The 22,269-nt window shown below is 45.4% G+C and overlaps 1 protein-coding gene across 5 annotated transcripts in view; it reads left to right on the forward strand.

Moving 5' to 3' along the window:
- Nucleotides 1-22,269, forward strand: part of LOC110535786 (protein prune homolog 2) — a 76,084-nt gene that overhangs the window by 47,146 nt on the left and 6,669 nt on the right. For 3 of the 5 annotated variants that reach the window (XM_036935599.1, XM_021621046.2, XM_021621047.2), the window contains exons 7-16: nt 8,328-8,486; nt 10,444-14,528; nt 14,988-15,038; nt 15,172-15,645; nt 18,437-18,507; nt 18,911-19,114; nt 19,469-19,648; nt 20,391-20,490; nt 20,621-20,752; nt 21,769-21,855. In XM_036935599.1, coding sequence (XP_036791494.1) covers nt 8,328-8,486; nt 10,444-14,528; nt 14,988-15,038; nt 15,172-15,645; nt 18,437-18,507; nt 18,911-19,114; nt 19,469-19,648; nt 20,391-20,490; nt 20,621-20,752; nt 21,769-21,855 — 5,543 coding nt within the window. Of the gene's footprint in view, nt 1-8,327; nt 8,487-10,443; nt 14,529-14,987; nt 15,039-15,171; nt 15,646-17,498; nt 17,997-18,436; nt 18,508-18,910; nt 19,115-19,468; nt 19,649-20,390; nt 20,491-20,620; nt 20,753-21,768; nt 21,856-22,269 lie in introns of those variants that run through there. The other 2 variants (XM_021621048.2, XM_036935600.1) reach the window with 2 other exon arrangements.

Genomic DNA, 22,269 nt, shown 5'->3' on the forward strand with positions numbered 1-22,269 from the left:
ATAGTCTTTTTATATCATTTTTATCAAGGGTGGCAATAATTTTGGACCTGACTGTATGTAATCTGCCTTAGAATTTTAATATAAGCTAATACATGCCACATAGTTTTTCATTGTCAACGTGTTTATTTTTCATTGGTTAACATTCTAAAAGAATATGCCTAAACAGAACAAATGGAAGGCTGACAAATATTAGGAGATGCAGGGTCTTGGTGTTTTCTGCTAAGCTAACGGCAAGCCCGGTAATTAGCCGCGGCAGATGAAGCGTTGGTTGGCGTCGGCGTGCTGGGGAGTTGATGAACTGTAGGAGAGATAGAAGCCTGCAGCCACGTGCATAGAGACGTTACCATATTCATGAGAGAGAGAGTGTGTGTGTTTGTGTAGACATGCCAGTTTGTTTGAATGTGAGTTAGACATTTCTTTTGTCGTGGTTTTACCTGCCATTTCAGCTGGGTGCAAAGATTGTGTGCTATGTTTGTAGTTGGGTATTTTATGTCAGTGTTTTGTGTTTGTGTTCCTGTGTATCATCATTGTGTTTGACTGGGTTAGAGGGTATGTTAATGTTGTTTGTCATCCGTCTCCGAACCCTCCTGTTTGTTTATGCCAGGCCAGTTTTACCCAGCACCCCTTGCAAATAATTATCCGTGCTAATTATGGGCCTGCAGTCACGGAGCTCTAAATGCCTTTCTGATGAGATGGGATGAGGGATAGCAGGTGCAGGGCGGCCCTCCCAGGGACTAAGATTGAAGAGTAGGCCTCTCTCTCTTCCTCCCTCTCCTTCTCTCTCCTTCCTTCCTTCTCCCTCTCTCTCTTCTCCCTCCTTCCTCTTCTCTCCTTTAGGTCAAGCAGGTGATGGCGTCAGTTTGGGACCCAGACATCTCTACCCCCCCCCCCCCCCCCCCCCCCAAACAGACAGAGCCTCCAGGGCCCGTTTCCATAAAGCGTCTCAGATTAGGAGTGCTGATCTATGATAAATTGTCTTTTAGATTGTAATGAATGTGACTACATGGACAGGGGGGGGGGGGGGGGGGGGGGGACCGGATCCTAGATCTGCACTACTACTATGAGATGCTTTGTGAAATAGGGCCCAAGTTTCAAGTTTTAATGTCACATGCACAAGTAAAGTACAGCCTTTCTTGCAAACTCAAAGCCCAACAATGCAATGATCAATAACAATGTAATACTAGAAAAACAAACACGAGAAATAAGAAGGAATATGAAGAACACAATAAGTTTGGAAGCGTACTTTATACAGGGTCAGTTAAAATACCATCTTTACAATGTCCAGGGGGTACTGAAGTGATGGAGGTAGATATGTACAGGGGGTAAGGTGACTAGGAATCAGGATGTAAGATAAACAGAGTAGCAGCAGCTTGAATGTGAGTGGGTGTGTGTGTGTAGAGTCAGTATAAATGTATGTGCATATGTGTGAGTGAGCAGATGATGGAGTGAGTGTGAATGTGTAGGGCCCTGTGAGTGTGCATAGAGACAATAAATACACACCACCTGATATAGAAGCCCTGGATGGCAGGGAGCATGGCCCCAGTGATGTACTGGGCTGTCCGCACCACCCTCTGTAGCGCCATGCGATCGAGGTCGGTGCTATTGCCATGCCAGGCAGTGACACAGCCAGCCAAAATGCTTTCAACGGTACAGCTGTAGAACTTGAGGGCCCATGCCAAACTTTTTCAAACCCCTGAGGGGGAAGAATTGTTGTTGCGTCTTCTTCACGACTGTGCATGTTTGTTCGGAACATTTTAAGTCTTTGGTGATTTGGACACCAAGGAACTTGATGTGGATGGGGCGTGCTCGCGATACTTCCACCACACTGGAGTTAGCACACCAGGGCACACCGAGGGAAACCCCTCCCCCCCTCGTTTTTCCCGACTCCACTGTCCTGTCTGCCCAGTGAATGGAGAATCCATTGAGTTGGATAGCCATGGGGGGTATCTTGTTCAAGAGCCATGTTTCAGAAAAGCAAAGAATATTGCAATTTCGAGAGTCCGATTGGGTAGCAAATTTGCGATCAGACGTCATCCATCTTGTTATCGAGTGACTGTACATGAGCCAGTAGAATGGAGGGAAGAGGTGGCCGGTTCTTTGCTTAATCTCACTAGGATCCCCCTCTTGCCTCTGGCGTTTCCTCTTGGCTAGCCCGAGAATTAGAGAGAGAGCCCAGGGCAGATGAGTCGAAGTTGAGTCCGCAATTGAGGTAAGTAACTGCTGATCCGATGTTCAAAAGTGTTTGTCGGTTGTAAGAAAAAAATAACGGATACATTTCGTGAAAATAAAGTAAAAATAAACAACAAACTAATCACAAAATAGCAAAGTTGGGTCGGAACTTGCAAAACGGCAGACATCCAGTACGGTGGCCTGTAAGGTCTGTGGATGATGAATCGGGAAGGAGTGCCATGTCAGATCAGGCCTAATGTCAGAAACCGCAACCAAATCTCGTGCTAGCTAGCTACTGTGTCACGAGAGATTAGATGAAGCCTGACCAGGACACCAGTCACATCGGTCTTTGAAAAGACAAGGAGTGCAGCGTATTTCATAAGCACCCTATGCTTGCTTTAGAGATATGATATGGCCAATGACTATACTTTTAATTTTAGTGTATGCTTCCGTGTTTTAATGTTTGTAAGTATGTGGTCACGGCTTGCTCACTAGACTCATTGTGCCATTGTTTGAGACATAGCCCTCCCTTTGAGTTGCTTTGGATAAAAAGGCCAATGGTGGACGAGTAAACCAAAAAAATGCATCTGTAGATTACAGCCCCAAACTTTTCCCTTGTTGGGTTAATCAAGGACACGGAGCAGAATATGCGGTAGACATTCATGCGTATGTCGTGTGTCAAACTTTTACCCCCCCCCACCTCTACCCCCATCCAGGCTGTCTCCCAAAGTTCCACAGAGTTGTGTGTGTGGAGCGGATGGTGTCAGCTCGCTCCTTGCCACTCCATTTGCTGTAGCTGTACTGCTGTGATCACAGACAGACGTATAAATCAAACCTAGCTTGATGGATTCATCAGGGCAACGAAACGATCGCCTCAGAAGAGTGCCGGAGCTCTCTGAGCATCGTGTTTCTGACAGAAAGGGTATGCAAAGAGCCTAAATGGATGAACGGTTGATTAATTCTTTGCCAGAGATGTTGTCGACAGCAGGAAATGTGTTTTGCTTTGACTGTGTTTGTATGGGAATTTACGCGCGTAGGGCGTGAGTTATGGAGCACAAGTTTATACCTAAGGCTATTCTGCATAATGATGGCAGGTTGGAGAACTTGGAGGAGCCACTAAAGACTTGCTACCTGTGGAGCAAACACAACTAGAGAGTAAGAGGAGGGAGGGAGAGAGGGAGAGAAAGAGGGAGGGAGGGAGGGAGAGAAAGAGGGAGGGAGGGAGAGAAAGAGGAGGGAGGGAGGGAGGGAGAGAAAGAGGAGGGAGGGAGGGAGGGAGAGAAAGAGGGAGGGAGGGAGAGAAAGAGGAGGGAGGGAGAGAAAGAGGAGGGAGGGAGGGAGGGAGGGAGGGAGAGAAAGAGGAGGGAGGGAGAGAGAGAGAGGAGGGAGGGAGGGAGAGAAAGAGAAGGGAGGGAGGGAGGAGGGAGGGAGAGAGGGAGAGAAAGAGGAGGGAGGGAGAGAGAGAAAGAGGAGGGAGGGAGAGAGAGAAAGAGGAGGGAGGGAGAGCGAGAAAGAGGAGGGAGGGAGAGAGAGAGAGAAAGAGGAGGGAGGGAGAGAGAGAGAGAAAGAGGAGGGAGGGAGAGAGAGAAAGAGGAGGGAGGGAGGGAGAGAAAGAGGAGGGAGGGAGGGAGAGAAAGAGGAGGGAGGGAGGGAGGGAGGGAGGAGGGAGGGAGAGAGAGAGAGAGAGAAAGAGGAGGGAGAGAGAGAAAGAGGAGGGAGGGAGGGAGAGAGAAAGAGGAGGGAGGGAGGGAGGGAAAGAGAGAAAGAGGAGGGAGAGAGAGAGAAAGAGGTGGGAGGGAGGGGGAGAGAAAGAGGTGGGAGGGAGGGGGAGAGAATAGACTAGAGAATAAAGGGAAGCTAAGAGGCAGAGAATCTGAGATGAAGAGAGGAAGGGAGTGAGTTGAACACAGAGAGAAGGAACAAATTATCAAGAGAAAGAAGGAAAGGCATTAGCTATGTATGGCTAGACCTCCCATGTTCAACTTGTTAATCTAGTTACATTGACCAAAATATTCATTATTTGTAATGAAATATGAGTAGTATTGAAGTGTTTTTATTGAGACATCTTTGATCCTCTACATTAGTAGGGTGGGAGGAGGGGAGGGGAGGAAAGCAAGAGGCTCATACAGTGGTTTGAATAGGTGGAATGACTGGGGAAGGTGGGGGTGAATCTTCATGGGGAGGGAAGAGCTCTTTAGAAGTAACTCAGACGTAGATGGAAAGTTTAGAAGATGTGGTCTGTGCTTTTAGGCAATGCTATCCTGAGGTTAGTAGGGTCTTTCCACGAATAGAAAATATTTTGGGCAGTGTAACTTGTTCAAAAAAAAAGAAGACAAGATTCATTTCACCTAATTTTAACATTTTGTCATAAAAAAACGTGTTTTCCCATCTCAAGACAGTACCATAGTAAGTGTCAATAAAGTCCCATTACAGTAACAGGGTTGACTGTAACAGGGTTGATTTTAAATCAGCCATAAATCCCTTTTTTGACAGGGGGAATGGAAGTGTGTTATGTGCAACAGGGAGGGGCAATTGAATGCAAGCTTCACAAAAAAAGACTTTATTGTTACCATTTTTAGCCTGTCTGTCTATTGGTAACAAGAGTTGATGTTTTATGCTCAACCTGCTCTGTTTTCCGCCACAAAACACCAGAAAATGGACCAGAAGAGTAGAACCAGCTCACCTGCGTTCACACTGATTTGACGATTATGTGTTCAATGTTTTGAGAGTTCAGTTCACATAACAGGGTTGACCTTAACATGAGGGACAGATGGAAATTGATCACTTATCACATGACATAAATCATCATCTTCAGAAATGACTGTCAAAGCAACAACATAACTAGGGCTTTACAATGATGGTGAAAAGGTTGAGACATTTTGGGGTTAAAAGTGGGTTAACATTCTCCCAGGTCGGAAAAAACATGACGAAGGACATCAAAATTCAGATGTTTTTATTCATATAAGGCTTTTTATTGATAAAACAAATAATTATGTGTTCAGAACACTTTATGTAATATAACAGACTTTAAAATGTCAGTAGTATTGGTGCACAATTTCAACTTAAAATATCAAAGGGACGCAAAATGTACTCTATTCGTGACCCAGTAAGTGAAATTGTAGCTGATTTGGGAATGTTGGGGGGGATGTGGGGGATGTTGGGGCATGGGGGGGATGTTGACTCATGTTACAAACAAATGGTAGACAGACTGTGGCTCTGCGTGTTATCTGGAAGATTTGTGCTTCACTTTCTCTCTATTTTTCATGTGTGTGTGTGTGTGTGTGTGTGCGTGCGTGCGTGCGTGCGTGCGTGTGTGTGTGTGTGCACATATCGGTATCACTGTTTGCGTAATTGTATTCATGAGTAGAGTGTGGACATGTAATATACAGTGTGCGTGCCACTCATTCGCACGTGTGTGTTCATATAAAGTATGTGTTCGCACATTTGTGTGTGTGTGTGTGTGTGTGTTTTTGCCTGTGTGAGTGAGTGAATATGTGTGTTTTTAACAAAGCTGGGGAGGCCTCATTGCACTCATCAGGATATCGCTGGTGAAAAATGACTGTGTCGCTGGGGTGGCAGTTGTGTGTGAGCAGATTGATGGGGCTCTCCCTGACAGCAGCCATATTGTGCAGGGGGAGAGCAAAGAGAGAATCCGTGTGGCCCTCATCCATGCAGGTTAATATTGACTCAGCCTGGGCAACACCATGCCTACAGCAGCCATCCATCACTACTACTGGGCCTTCGCACCCCACACAGGCACAGGCACAGACCACACAACTCATGACACACGTTCGCGTACACACACACTAGCTCAGGTGCGCGCACACACACTTGCACAAACACACACATAGAAAGTACCAGTCAAAAGTTTGGACACACCTACTCATTCAAGGCCTTTTCTTTATTTTGACAATTTTCTACATTGTAGAATAATTGTGAAGACATCAAATCTATGAAATTACATATATGGAATCATGTCATAATGAAAAAAGTGTTGAACAAATCAAAATATATTTTACATTCTTCAAAGTAGCCACGCGTTGCCTTGATGACAGCTTTGCACACTCTTGGCATTCGCTCAACCAGCTTCACCTGGAATGCTTTTCCAACAGGAAGGAGTTCCGACATATGCTGAGCACTTGTTGGCTGCTTTTCCTTCACTCTGCGGTCCAACTCATCCCAAACCATCTCAATTGGGTTGAGGTCGGGTGATTGTGGAGGCCAGGTCATCTGATGCAGCACTCCATCACTCTCCTTCTTGGTCAAATAGCCTTTACACAGCCTGGAGGTGTGTTTGGGTCATTGTCCTGTTGAAAATCAAATGATAGTCCCACTAAGCGCAAACCAGATGGGATGGCATATCGTGGCAGAATACTGTGGTAATCATGCTGGTTAAGTGTGCCTTGAATTCTAAATAAATCACCAACAGTGTCTCAAGCAAAGCACCCCCACACTATCACACCTCCTCCTCCAGGCTTCACAGTGGGAACCACACTCTGCGTCTTTCAAAGACACAGCGGTTGGAAGCAAAAATCTCATATTTGGACTCATCAAACCAAAGGAAAAGATTTCCACTGGTCTAATGTCCATTTGCTTGTGTTTCTTGGCACCAAGCAAGTTGCTTCTTATTATTGGTGTCCTTTAGTAGTGGTTTCTTTGCAGCAATTTGACCATGAAGGCTTGATTCACGCAGTCTCCTCTGAACAGTTGAAGTTGAGATGTGTCTGTTACTTGAACTTTGAAGCATTTATTTGGGCTGCAATTTCTGAGGTGCAGTTAACTCAAATGAACTTATCCTCTACAGCAGAGGTAACTCTGGGTCTTCCTTTCCTGTGGCGGTCCTCACGAGAAAAAGTTTCATCATAGCTCTTGCTGGTTTAAAGTAATGATGAACTGTCATTTCTCTTTGCTTATTTGAGCTGTTCTTGCCATAATATGGACTTTTTTAAAAACCAAATAGGGCTATCTTCTGTGTACCCCCCTTACCTTGTCACAACACAACTGATTGGCTCAAACACATCAAGAAGGAAAGAAATTCCACAAATGAACTTTTTAACAAGGCACACCTGTTAATTGAAATGCATTCAAGGGGACTACCTCATGAAACTCGTTGAGAGAATGCCAAGACTGTGCACATGTGCATTAGCTTGTCACTTCCTATACTGTGTTACAATAGTTACATTTTATAAACTGCTTCCTGTGTCTCAGGACACATTATAACAGTTTCTCTCCAGTCTAAATTGCTATGCCAGACTGAGTTTCTATACACATATCTTTCATGCAATGACAATACTTATTTAAACAATATTTGGTCATTTTCAAAAATCTATTTAAATTCATGTAATCTTTTTATCTTTATATTTGATTTAAAGTAGTGTTTTTTTTAATTGGTTGACAATTCCCCTGTATTATTCAAAGTTATATTGACATATAGTCATTTTTTTTTTTCGCAGGGGTGTTATCTAAAATAATACAAGTGTGTTAACTTGTACGCCATTGTAAAAACAAACAACCATCATACAACAAATGAAGTGATTAATCTCGCTGTTTGTTTTAAACTGTAACACTTTTTTACACTTTTTTTTTTTTTTAATAAACATTGTCTTAGAAATTAGGGATGCCATAGCGTTGTTGTTAATCATTGAAGAGAAAAAAAAACATAGATGGAAAAAAAAACAAGCTCTCTTGACAAACAAAACCATGAATTAATGCAACTTTCTCTCCATCAATCACCGGGGCTGTCAGAGAATTACCATAAGCTGGGAATGTTGGATGTGTTAAGAGCAAACAGTTAATTTTCAAACAATAAATCATCAAATGTCTCTTTACCCCTCTCTGTGCTCTGACTGCTTCGTCTCTCATAAAAACAGACAAAGGCATTATTAAAAGCACTTTTGACTCGATGCACAAAATGAGACTGAACCAAAAAGTTTTTTGTGTCAGTTTAAGTGGAGGTCAGTTTTTTTTAAGTGCTACAAAATGGTGACAAAAGTCAATATCTCAAATAAATGTTATGACAAAGTCAATACCTCGAGTAGACCATAACTATACAACTCTGAATATACTGTATGTGTAAATATATATGAAAATAAGAGTATCAAAATATAGCAGATACGAAACCTAACACATATCTTTGGTATTTTCATATGACAACCTAGGACTGGAATGCTCGCCATGGCCTGGTTGGGGAGTTGAAGTCCTTCTGTCATCACCATGGTTATGAGAGTCTTGTCATAGTCTCATCTCGCCAGAGTGACCCTCGCCATCCACGCCAGCAGGTGGCAGTGTACTCCGAAAACTCTGACATTCTCAACCAGGTACGTGTTCTTTTTACATCAGGCTGCGCGAGATAGATAAAACAGGAGGTTGGTGGCACCTAAATTGGGCAGAACGGGCTCGTGGTAATGGCTGGAGCGGAATTAATGGAACGGTATCAAATACATTCCAGACATTATTACGAGTCATCTAGTACACACATATACACACATCCCATAATAGAGACATACAGTGCCTTCAGAAAGCACTCAAGGGGTATGACTTATTCCACACGTTGTTGTGTTACTGCCTGAATTCAAAATGGATGGAGCAGATCTTTTTTCTCACCCATCTACACACAGTACCCCATAATGACATAGTGAAAACATGTTTTTAGAAATTTTAGCAAATGTATTCAAAATGAAATACAGAAATATCTAATTTACATAATTATTCACGCCCCTTGGCTATGACACTCCAAAATGAGCTCAGGTGCATCCAATTTCTTTTGCTCATCCTTGAGATGTCACTACAACTTGATTGTAGTCCACCTGTGGCCAATTCAATTGTTTGGGCATGATTTAGAAATAAACACACCTGTCTATAGAAAAGGTCCAACAGTTGACAGTGCATGCCAGAGCAGAAACTATACCATGAAATCCAAGGAACTGTCTGTAAATCTCTGAGAGAGAATTGTGATGAGGCATATATCTGGGGAATATATAAAACAATTTCTAAAGTGTTGAAAGTTTCAAAGAGCACAGTGGCCTCCATCATTGGGAAATTGAAAACATATGAGGCTACCCAGACTCCGCCTAGAGCTGGCTGTCCGACCAAACTGAACAACCAGGCAAGAAGGACCTTGGTCAGGGAGGTGGCCAAGAACCTAATGGCTGAGATGGGAGAATTGGCCAGACGGAATCCACTCCTGAGAAAAAGGCATGACAAAACACCTGGAGTTTGCAAAAAAATACTTGAAAGACTCTGAGATCATAAGGCAAAATATTCTGTGGTCTGATGAGAGGGCAATGGCCTGAATGCAAAGCGCTATGTCTGGGGAAAAAACACCTGTCTAACACCATCCCTACCATGAAGCATGGTGATGGCAGCTATGGGGATTCATGCTATGGGTATTCTTTTCAGAGGGAACAATGAATGACGCCAAATACAGGTAAATCCTTGATGAGAACCTGCTTCAGAGTGCAAACAACCTTAGACTGGGATGAGGATTTACGTTCCAACAGGACAATGACCCCAAGCATACAGCCAAAGCAACGTTGTAATGGTTTCTAAACAACAATGTGAATGTCCTTGAGTGGCCCAGCCAAAGCCCAGACTTGAATCCCATTGAAAATCTGTAGATAGACTTGAAGATTGCTGTTCACCGCCGCTCCTCATCTAACTTAACAGAACTTGAGAAAATCTGCAAGGAAGAACGGGAGAGAATCCCCAAATCCAGATGTGCAAAGCTGATAGACATACCCAAGACGGCTCAAAACTGTAATCACCGCCAAAGGTGCTTCCACAAAGTATTGACTCAGACTTATGGAAAGACTTATGTAATTGAGATATATCTGTATTTCATTTTCTAAAATAACAAAACAATGTTTTCACTTTGTCATTTCAGGGTATTGTGTGTAGATGGGTGAGAATGACTTTTTGAATCTGTCTTGAATTCAAGCTGTAACACAACCAAATGTGGAATAAGTCAAGGGGCATGAATACTTTCTGATGGCACTGTACACACACATTACCTACCAGAGAGATTAACGCAAACATAACTTAATAGAGAGAAATGCACACATATCACCTACTATACAGATACACTGCCAATGTGTTTGTGTATATGTTGGAAATAATATAAAACGTTGACATTTGAAAGGGAAAAAGTGAATCACTTGTATTGAAAATTTTTGTTGAAATAACATCAAAATGGAACATATTTAATGTTGTCCTTGGCCCTGCCAAAGCATTTTTTTATACCATGCTGTCATTCCACTTGTTCCGGTTCTGTTCCAGATCTGCTGTGAGCTGGAGGAGTCAGTGAGCTCCTCTCTTAGGCTGGAGCCTGTGGACTGTCCCCAGGGCTCCCAAGGGTCCCTGCAGCTCTACCACCACAAGACCCTGGCAGACTCACCTCGAGGTCTGGGACCCCTGGTCATGGAGCTCCTCAAGGAGTTCATGGAGCGCCGGTGCTGCTTGTTAGCCTGCGCCCCCACTAGCAGGACCTCCTCCACGGAGGGCGTGGCGGGCAGCGCCCCACTGTCCCAGGGCTCCTCAGGTTTCACCGACATGTACGGCTCTGACGTGGAGAGGCCCGAGGGCCCCATTGCCGTGGCGATGCCTGGTGATGTGGGTGCTGACCTGGTGAGCCCGGACAGCGGCCTGGCAACCATCCGCAGCAGCCGCTCCTCCAAGGAGAGCTCCGTGTTCCTAAGTGATGACAGCCCGGTAGCCGAGGCGATGGCTGGGGGTTTCCTCCTCAACCCGGCACTCGGGTTCCCCTCTCTGTCCCCCATCCCGCATGAGAGGAGACACTCAAGCAGGAACAGGAGCGGCGAAAACCTTGAGCTGTTCAGCTTTGACCCACTGCACTGCAGTAACTCGTCTCCACCTGCAGAAGATGCAGTGCTGCACTCCTCTCGAGGTACAGGAGGCCATGGCAGCTCCAGCCTGTCTGAGTTTGATGAGCTGAGCATGGTGGATTTCTACACCCCTGATTCGTCAGCTGGGCATGGAGGATTGGTAGGAAGCGACTTGATTGGGGGAGGAGCTCTGATGGACCAGAGCATGAATAGGGTCCCTCCCACTCCTGTCAACAGCCTTGTGGGTAGCAGCACTCACAGTGGCACAGAGGTCCGCTTCTTTCCAGAGGACGTCGCTGAGAGAATCAACGGGCTGCAGCACAAAGAGAGCGTATCCTCGTCAGAGGCCTGGGATGACTTTGCCTTGGATACGAAAGGCTCCACCTCAGATGACGCCAACACGTGGAGCCTGACAGAGGCTGGGTATGTCTGCACAGATTGTCCTAACCCTGACATTGATCTGGAGGGACTGAGAGAGGACGAGGGCAGCGGAGGAGGAAGAGGAGAAGGAGATGTGAGAAACACTAAGCTGCGAGAAGAGAAGGATGTCTGTTCCAAACCAGTGGAGAGACAGCTCACTCTTGTGAATGAGTACATAGAACCCTACGACACCTGGAACCCTGACTCAGGTTTCACAGAACCATGGCAGCCGGTGACACTGGACGATCTGCAGCTCACTCCTCCGGACGAAGAGAACGGAGAAGGGAAGCTCCTCAAAGTCACATCACGTGCACGCTCTGCTGTGGTAGGAAAAAAGCGATCATCTCTGGCCCCTCTCACGCCAGAGACCTCGAAGGAAGAAGAGGATGGTCTAGTCAGGAAGGCCACAGAGCTGGACTTCTGGACCTACTCAGCCCAGAAGGGATTTCTCAAATCGGACAGTGCGACCAGCGCCACCAGTGTCACGACCCCGTCCTACCCAGAGTCTCTGGACCTATGGAACATGACAATCCACGAAGACAGCCAATCCACACTCACTACCCCAGACATGGCCGATCTATCTGAGCGGTCGGACTCCTGCGGGCTCCCTGCGCTGGGAACATCCTTGGAGAGTCCACTGGGTGTGTCTAGTGAGGGGATGGACATGTGGAACACCACCATACAGGAAGACAGTGCTTCCATGGCAACCAGTCCGGAGGTCGCTGGGACTGGGAGGGAGGAGCTTGCTGGCATGGAGCCCTGGGAGGCAGAGCCTGGGACAGACCTAAGGCAACATGAGGGGGAGGGAAGATATTCTGAAGAAGCCTCACAACTGCAAGAGAATGTAAGGAGGCAGGCCCAGAGAGTTCAGATAGTCATCAATGGAGATGAGGGAAAAATATGTCCCCAATCAGGGCATGATGATCACATGATGACAGAGAATCAAATTACACAGGATCAAATGTCGGGGGACATGCTCATCCCCATCCCAAACATGGTGATGTCTACCTCTGAGTATGATAACGTAGGAGGAGGAGGCATTTGGAGTCAGCCCTCCTCCCCTGATCTCCAGGCCAGCCCTAGAGCAGACACTACTGAGCTGATCCAAGGTCAGTCCAGCCCTTTTATAGCAGTGCTCAAGCCAGAATCAAGTGGCAGCACCACTGAACATCAGGCGTCCATCGTGAAAGGCAACAGTGATTGTAGCGGGTCAACAACGACAGGCATTGAACAGTTGACTTCCACTGGCAGACAGGTGTTCCTGTTCGACGGAACCTCTGGACTGGGCCACGGGACCAGAAATGGGAAGCTTCCAGTTCCAGGGGGGCCCTCTGTGAAGAGCGAGTATGACAACAGAGGGCAGGGATCTGAGGCATCTGACGGCCCCGATTGGACAGAGGACCTGAGTAGCCATTCCCCATTTGTGCTGGTGGATGATGGCTCCTCCCCCACAGAGGATGACACCTTACCTCTGAGTCACGGGGAGGAGCCAGTCACTGAGTTAAACTTTGACCAGACATGGAAAGACCCAGCCACAACCCAGACTCAGCCCTCTGCATCCCCAAAGCTTGACAGTTGGGACCACCTATCAACCCCTGTTTTAAAAGCCGGTGATTCTGAATCACCACCAAATGGCGCATCATCCCTCCAATGGACTACTAAGGTGATCTATCCGGATGGGGGACCTCATCATATGGAAGATAGCATCCATAGTGTTCCTATGTCACTGAGCTCCAGCTCAGGGGAAAAAGACAGGCTCAAGCCCAGCCCAGATAGCTTTCCTCCCGGGAGCAGCGAGGATGTCAGGTCCAACTCAGATGGCGAATCCTCATCAGGCCTGGAGATGGACTACATCATCGTGTCAGGGACTGTCAGAGAGAGTGATAGAGAGAGCAAGGATGATTATAGAGAGAGGAATGTAACCAGAGACACTGATATTGGCAGCAGGAAGGGGTCTAGATCCTTAGAGACATATAGCATGCTCTCTTATGCGGCTACTTTACTCCAATCCGGGACAGCCACTCACAGACATCACCAAGACAAAAATGAGCTAAATAGGCGTGATCGAACAAACATAGATATCCACAGCCCATTCTGCTCAGACGCAGGTGACAATCCTATTTCGCCTATTCCCACAGATGAAGACCACTCTACCCAAGCCAACGCAAATGGGATTGGCTTCTGTCAAAGCTCGCACACAACCAACCAAAGGTACTCCGAAACCGCCGCCTCTTATCTTGTTAGCCCTCAAATCCAAGTAACCACAGAGATAAGCGGCTGCGGCCAATCAGATACCAATCGGCCAAGCCTCCACCAGTCAGAGATGAGAGTAGCGGGCCTCGGTAGTTCGGACTTGGATGACGACAGCTATGATGGCCAGACGAATGCCAGAGTCGTAAAAAGCACCAGCGCCTCCCTGAGATACCCAGCAGAACAACACTTCCTCAAAGCCAGGGAGGAGGTCTACGTCCACTCTCAGATCTCTCTAGAGGACTCGGACGAGGGCGGGCTCTCCCCCTCCGTCCCCCCATCTCCCTCTCAACGGAGCCAGGGCTGGGGCTCTCTGCCGAGGGAACAAGGCGACCAGCAGCGGCATCACGCCATCCCCCAGTCTCCTCTCCCCCTCACAGACAGCTCACAATCCCCATTGGGGGACAGCTCATTGATGGGCACTCCCGAGAACCTATCAGGTGGTCCCTCTCCTGTCCAAGAGGTGGGGCTTCCGTTCTCAGGCGACCTCATGGACAAGGAGGAGGAGTTTGGCATGGACCCTCCCAGTTGGGACACAGGTGAGGAGATGGAGAAAGGAGTATGTGAGGTGATACACAGCCACGCCCATGCACCAAACCCTGGGCCTACCGCTGAGCAACTGGAGAATAGTGAGCACCTGAGTGGAGGTCATTTCTCAGAAGATGGTGATAGACTGACAGCACAGTCAATGGTGGAAAGGTTCTCGCAGAATCAGGTTGACCTTGCAGCTGGGAAACCAATGAGAAATCAACCCCAAAGACCTTCACAGGGCCTTGAAGACCTGTTAGTCGATCATAAAATTGGAGGTGGTGGAGATGATTTTGAAGAAACGGACTCATCCTACCTGGGGTAAGTAATATCTATAAAGTAGCACACCGTACAATTCTTTACATAAATGAGAGTTATGTTTCTTTGTGTATATTATGCTTCCTTGTGTTTGCCCTTAGGCTATCCTGCCTTTTCTATGGGTTTCGGAGTGTGTACGGGTCTCTAAACAGCTGCTGGGTATTTGTAAAGTAGCACAGACCGTGCAAGCAGAGTTAAAAGCTCTCAGGAGAGTGAGACGGTGTGTACTATGTGAGAGAAGAATGGGGTGGGTGGAGGGGGAAAGAGAGTGGATACTGCACCCGTGTTGCCTCACACCCTTCTCCGACATGATCAGAGCTTTTGAAGATGAAACAAGGGATCAGTGTGTGTGTGTGTGTGTGTGTGTGTGTGTGGTGTTGCGCCAGACTTTGATCTCAGCCCTGGGTGTGTTTAGAAATCTGTTTACGCCTCATTAAATATGCATTACCTGCCTCATTACAGCTGTATCCCCACCACAGCCAATGGAGCCAGCTCCCCTCTGTCTCACACAAGGTGTGTGTGAGAATCTGTGATTTCTAACCAGTATTTTTCACTCTTTAGTGGACATGAGAATGACTGATAGTCAGTGATTATTACATGTTTGATATGTTTTTGTCATCTGTTTTGTACCCCCCCCCCCCTTCAGACTTGAAGATTTTGCATCCCAGTCTTGGAACCAGCGAGCCAGCGAGGGGGATCCTCACCAGTGGACAGCGAGCCAGGACCAATCCAACAACAGTTCCACCCAGTATGGATACGGACACACTGACCACCACACTGAACAGACTGAAGACCATGCCTCCTACCAAACCCGTGACTGTGCTGAAGAGGCGAGAGATGATCTCCTCAGCCAACACTATGAGGCTAAAGGACATACTACTAATTCCTACTACTACCATACTGAAGGCAATGGCCAAGGCCGGTCTGATGACTGTAGCCATTGTGACAGTGAAGGCCAGGCCCAGTGGGAGGCTGAAGGTCAAGACCACTCCAGAACTCCTGAAGAGCCATATGACCCCACGGGCAACGCTAAGTATCTTCTTGAAGACCATGCCTGTTATGAGACTGAAGAGCAGACCCATTATGTTCCTGATGACTATTCCCACGTTCTACTCTCCAGGTAAGTTATTTACTAGCCTCCTCCTAGATCTGTTTGTTCCGTCTTGGTTGGCATGAAAATGACCATAGGAGTACGACCATAGGAGTACAAACATATCTAGGACCAGGTTCTTACAATTCCAAAATTTGAACAGATCTGAGTTCAAATATTATGTTGTCTTTTGAGAATCTCTCAAGTATTCAGTATCTAATTCATCATTTTATTGACTAAGATTATTGACTAGATTAGAATAGACTGGAGACATTGAGCTGCGGTATTGTGTATTACCACAGGAGTGCAGTACAGGTCCATAGCGAACTTATAGGACAACAGTGTGATATTGTGTGGTGGGGGTCCTGAGTCAAGGTGTATGTTTGGGACTGTGTTGGCAGTGATGGGGTAAAAAAAATGTATTTGCACACATTTACATATCGGGATATCATTTTTTACGATATATCGCATTGTTTTGAAAATATACCAATATTATTTTTGCGCTAGTTCGCTGTACCTGCACCAATACCAATACAATAGTATTTTTCCTTCAGAGCTTGTTCTCCATTTTCTTTTTAAAAAGGGAGCCAATTTGTTTTCAGTACTTTTATTTCCATGACTGATTTAAAACTGTCTCTCTTGTCCCTTTGCAGCAGACATATGGTGAGCAATATGTTTGGAACATCGAATCGCAATAAAATCACGGTATCAAATTGCAACTCATATAGAATCGTGACAATCACAGTACGTATCGTATCGGCACCTAAGTATCGCGAGGTCCCTGGCAATTCCCCCTACTGTGTTTACATGTATGTGTTTTTGAGACTGTGTCAGCGCCCCAAATTGACATGTTGGTGTTTTATTGGTTTTCCATGATGCAGGATCAGTAATAGATCAGTTTAATCTATTTGATTCCCATTGCATAGTGTGTGTGTGTGTTGTGAGTGATAGAAGCAGCTCACTGTTTAGTGTAGCCCAGGGCATCATATTTGAATATCCAGGCTGGTTATTCCAGAATTATTACTCAAAAAGTATTACTTACTCACAACCTCACAATTGAAATGTAGAATTTCCATTGCTTTTTAGTATAGAATGTGGCTTAATCTGTGTCCAGGAAACCAGCCCTATGTGTGTTTATTCAGATCCGTTTGTCTTGATCCACACATGCTTTTAATTGAATTATATTGCATAAGGACCTCCAAGCATTTCTATTTCCTTAAAACATTTTGGGGGGGTTATTTGCATCTCAAGGTTTCACTGTGGAACCAGCTTGCCAAAGTATTCAACTGCATGTGTGTGTACTTCACTCAAACACTCTCTCTCATTCACTCACTCACACACAAATTCCTCTGTGGGATGGGCCACTTATTAGGAAGTCCTGAACTCTGTTGCTTGGCAACTGTCCCATTAATGTGGATGCGCTCCCAAGCAATGGAGTTGGCTCCATTCCAATCTATGCTCCAGAATGGGCTACATGTCATTTCATACTACAGCGTATTTATTATGTCTACACACTTTGCATCTACACATGCAAATTCCAATATGCTATGTGTAACATGTAGCCTACATTCTATGTTCAGATGTACACTCCCTTGAATAGGCAGTGTTTCCAATGGAGAGCAGTTTCAGTGAGAGGAAATTTAGGTTGCTCTTTATGAAGTGTTTACTCCGTTTTTTGGTGTGTGTGTGTTTTTTTTTTCTCTGCCCCAGTTGCATTCCCACTGGGCACAGATGTAAATTTAACGTGTATTCAACGTTGATTCAACCGGTGTGTGCCCAGTGGGTTGTGGATGTTTGTCTTGCCTTGTCACCCCTCTTTGTAATTGTAATGACTCCTCCCCTCTTTGGTTACCGGGGGATAAATATGACCCCTCCCCCTATTTGTGTGTGAGTTGAATAATTGTGGTTGAGTTCTGTTTGCTGTACTGTTTATGAGAAAGGGGGGAAACTAACTTCTAAATACATCCAATGTATTTTTGACAATTAAGTTTTCGTAGTGACAATCTTGTTTTTTAACTGGGTTTTTTTGGAGGCTGACATGGAGTCTAATTTTAGAACGAGTAGTGGACAAATGTAACTAAACATAGCTTAATATATTTTATACTTAATTTGTGTTGATTTTGACATGCTCTACACTCTGCGATAGCTGATCAGCTCTCATTAAGATTCAGAGGGAGGTCACATGACTCCAATATGGCGAATGAGGGACCGAGCCCCTTATGCTGAAAGAGAAAGAAAATAATCAGAACAGCCAGAAAGAGAAGCAAAGTGTGAAAGATAAAAAAACAAAAACAACAAGAGTTGGGGAAGAGAGAGAAAAGTGTGTGGCATCCCAGTTGACAGGAGAGCAGCACAGAGATCACCTGGTTGTCTGGGAAGAGGTGAGTTTGTAGAGCATCTTTGTTGGAGAGAATGGCACCAACAACAACAACTCTCTTTAGATTAGAAGCAATTGGTTAGTTGTTAGTATATTTTCGTCCCATTGTTGGGAAAGCTGGGTGTGTTGGAAAGTGTGTGCATGCGTGAGTGCGTGTGAGTCTTTGTCTAACTCCCCATTGTTAATGGGAGTTATGCTAATCAGGGTCTGGGGGTGCGGCTTGGAGGCAAATAAAAAAAGGTTGTATTGTCCCTGGTCCACGTGCATTTAGTGATGCTTCGTGGTCAAGTATTCACAAACAAATTATTAGAAGTGTATGTTTCATCTATTGAATTGTGTCAAACTCATTTTCGTGAATGTTTTTTTATTTTTTTTTATTCCTCAATTGAGTAGAGTCCATGGTTGTTTCAGTCATGACTGGATGCTTGTGTGTGTTTGGGGTAGGCCTGCTTCAGACGATCCTGGGATGATGGCCTCAAATAAAGACCACACGGATGGGTTGGAAAACAGACCAGGTGATGCACACGCACGCACGCACACCCTTTTTCGACACACACAAGAAAAAAAAGTGCATCTGTGCAGAGTCATCTGTGGGTCGAAATACTTTCTCTTGACCAATGGAGCGAGTGGGACATGGGTTATCTATGCTACAACCAACGCCACTAGTATCCTGCTACCAATTTGTGGTAGATAGATTTACACTCAAATAAGAAGTCGTATCTCATCTCCTAGTCATTCTAGTGTATCACTGTCTCTAAAGATATTGCTATCTCTTCTCTCCACTAATGCTATTTATTTTAATGATGTCAGTTGGGCTTGTATCACCGTTTACTGATCATGAAGTCAAGAACTTATGAGGAAATATTCATTCACATACAGAGAATCATATCCCTAACACATCGTGAACATTTTCCTTAGATCCCCCTTCCTCTCTGGAGCTGAATGGGGCCAGTATCCCACCCAGGAAGAAGCTGGTGGCCCCGCCCATGAACGTGTCTCTGGACCGCAGCGAGGGATCCCTCCTCTCTGACGACGCCTTGGATACGGGCGACGATCTGGACATCAACGTGGACGAGCTGGACACACCTGACGAGGCCGACTCCCTGGAGTTCAACGGAATAGGTGAGACACACACACACACACACACACACATGCGTATATACACACGCACAAGCTCATTGTACACACACATGATACAGACAGAGAGACTTAAACAACCACGGGCTCTACTCAAAGGAGGAATCAAAACTTGTTCAAGAAAATGTGTTGGACACAATTCAATATATGAAAAGACACTTTCAGTCATTTGTTTGTAAATATGAACAAACAATCGAGAAAAACTCGCATACACTCACCCATACATGTCAAGCAAGGTGTGTTTGCATTTTGTTTTTATGAAGACACTAGCTGTATTCTTATGCTTCATCATGATGTGTGCGAATTAGGCCATTAGCTATAGAATGATTTCACCAACAGGTGACCCCCAGGGGTCCAATCAGGAAGCAGACAGGGAGCCTAGCGAGGCTATCCCAGAATACAGTGCAGAGGAGGAGCGACAGGACGCCAAACTGTGGAGGACAGTCGTCATCGGGGAGCAGGAGCACCGCATCGACATGAAGTGTATTGAGTCTTACCAAAGAGTCATCTCTCATGGAGGTACACACACACACACACTCACTCCAAGTCGTATTGAAGTCAGCCAATTGAGGAAATAAACAGAAATGCCATTGAAAATTGCATCCATGGCCTCCCGATTGGCGCAATGGTCTAAGGCACTGCATCGTAGTGCTAGCTGTGCCACTAGAGATCCTGGGTTGGAGTCCAGGCTCTGTCACAGTCGGCCGCGACCGGGAGACCCACAATTGGCCCAGCGTCGTCCGGGCTAGGGGAGGGTATGGCCGGCAGGGATGTCCTTGTCCCATCACGCACTAGCGACTCCTGTGGCGGGCCGGGTGCAGTGCACGCTGACACGGTAGCCAGGTATACGGTGTTTCCTCCGACACATTGGTGCAGCTGCCTACCGGGTTAAATGGGCATTGTGTCAAGAAGCAGTGCGGCTTGGTTGGGTTGTGATTGGGAGGATGCACGGCTCTCGACCTTCGCCTCTCCCGAGTCTGTACGGGAGTTGCAGCAATGAGACAAGACTGTAAAAGGGGTAAAAAAAAATTGACAAAAATGGCATCCATTTTCAATGATTTCCCAATCATTTGAAAATGAGAAGCTATTAAGTTTTTGAATGTTTGCATTTTTTTTATTCAAATCACTTCCTGAATTGAGTGACTTCAATTTGAATTGACCCCAACCCTGACACACAGACACACTTTTGCATTGAATCCCCTGTGATTATTCAGTAGACACCTACTCTTGATGAGCCCCCCCGTCTCCTCCTCCTCCTCAGGTTACTATGGTGACCTGAATGCCATCATCGTGTTTGCAGCGTGCTTCCTACCGGACAGTAACTGTGATGATTATCATTACGTCATGGAGAACCTCTTCCTGTAAGTGCTACTGCTATTGATTGTGATCAAGTCAGTAGATCCATAAGCATAGCATGTATCATGCATGTATTGTATCATCATGTATCAAAACACGCTCAACAGTATTGTGCTCGTGTGTGTGTGTGTTCAGGTATGTGATCAGCACTCTGGAGCTCATGGTTGCTGAAGACTACATGATTGTGTATCTGAATGGAGCAACACCCCGCAGGAGGATGCCTGGAATAGGTTGGATGAAGAAGTGCTACCATATGATTGACAGGAGGTAACAAGTCACACACACACACACACACACACTATCCTTCTTGGGACAAAAATCCTATTTTCCCTAATCCTAACCTTAAAGAAGTTGACCTAAAATCCAGAAACTCCCAAGTAATTCCATACATTGAAACTACTGCTGCGTTAGCCCTCTCCCACTTCCTGTCCCTTGCAGTGCTGTTCTGAAACAGCTGCAAAAACGGGTCGCGTGACTTGTGACGTTGCTGGATGCAGGCCTCACTATGCTCCGTTCCCAGTGAATTCATGATTCAGAAATCTGGGAAGTTTGGACAAATTCATTGTTTTTATTGAAAGTTTACGGCCGAATCAGTTTGGAGTTAGGAAATGTGTACTTTTCCACCTAAAACATTTGCGATTATTTGATATAAATATTTTATGTAGCCAACTGCCACAGCAGTGGAGATGGGTAGCAACTGTGCGTGTGCGCTCTCGGGGGAATCCCTGCTATGTAAAACTGCACGTTATGCCCTTACTCACAGATGCACGTTTTATTCGGAGGAGAAGTGAAGACAGCATTACACATTAGTTATACAAAGTAAGCAACAACTTACAAATACTGTATGTCTGACGATGAAATACTTGCGATGAAGAAAACTACTGGGGTGCCGATGTCGTCGAACCGTATTTATTTGAGAATTCAGAAGAAGAATTTTGACAAATTAAGCTTCAGATGGTCGCCGCCATCTAGCCACCAAAGCCGCAGCAGTTGTTTCATTGTATGGAATCACTAAGGAGTTTCTGGATTTTGGGTAAATCCCCGAAACCTAACCCGAATCCAGAATTCTAACCTTAAACTTAAACCTAACACCTAAAATAGCCTTTTTTCCTTGTGGGGACCTTCAAAATGTATCCATGTTTTACTATCCTTGTGAGAACTTCTGGTCCCCACAAGGATAGTAAAACCAAAAATACACACACACACATGCATACAGTACATACAGACTCATGCTTCAATTCTCACTAACTCTTGTTTTCTTTTGTTTTCATGTCTCATGTCAGGCTCAGGAAGAATCTGAAATCCTTTATCATTGTCCATCCGTCTTGGTTTATCCGAACAGTGTTGGGAATCATCAGACCCTTCATAAGGTGGAGATACCCAGGCTTTCTCACACATTTATTTGTCTTTTATTTAACCAGGGAGTCATACTAAGACCAATGTCTCTTTTACAGAAGAGCCCTGAATTTATGGAAATTTAGCAAAATACAAAACATTGAATATGAAATGCAAACAGAAACAAAACACATTCATCAGTAATAAGGTCCTCAATTAGGAATCTGAATTGCCATAGAGGCACAGACATCTAATTTAAGAGCATTTTGAAGATTGTTCCACAAATACAGTGCAAAAAAACTAAAAGCTGATTTACATAACTCTGTAGAGACCGAAGGAATTCCCAGAGTTAACCATCCCTGAGACCGGGTGTGGTAACTTATACAGTGGGGAGAACAAGTATTTGATACACTGCCGATTTTGCAGGTTTTCCTACTTACAAAGCATGT

This window comes from Oncorhynchus mykiss, chromosome 11, assembly GCF_013265735.2.
Source record: "Oncorhynchus mykiss isolate Arlee chromosome 11, USDA_OmykA_1.1, whole genome shotgun sequence".
In the NCBI taxonomy this organism is placed as follows: Eukaryota; Metazoa; Chordata; class Actinopteri; order Salmoniformes; family Salmonidae; genus Oncorhynchus; species Oncorhynchus mykiss.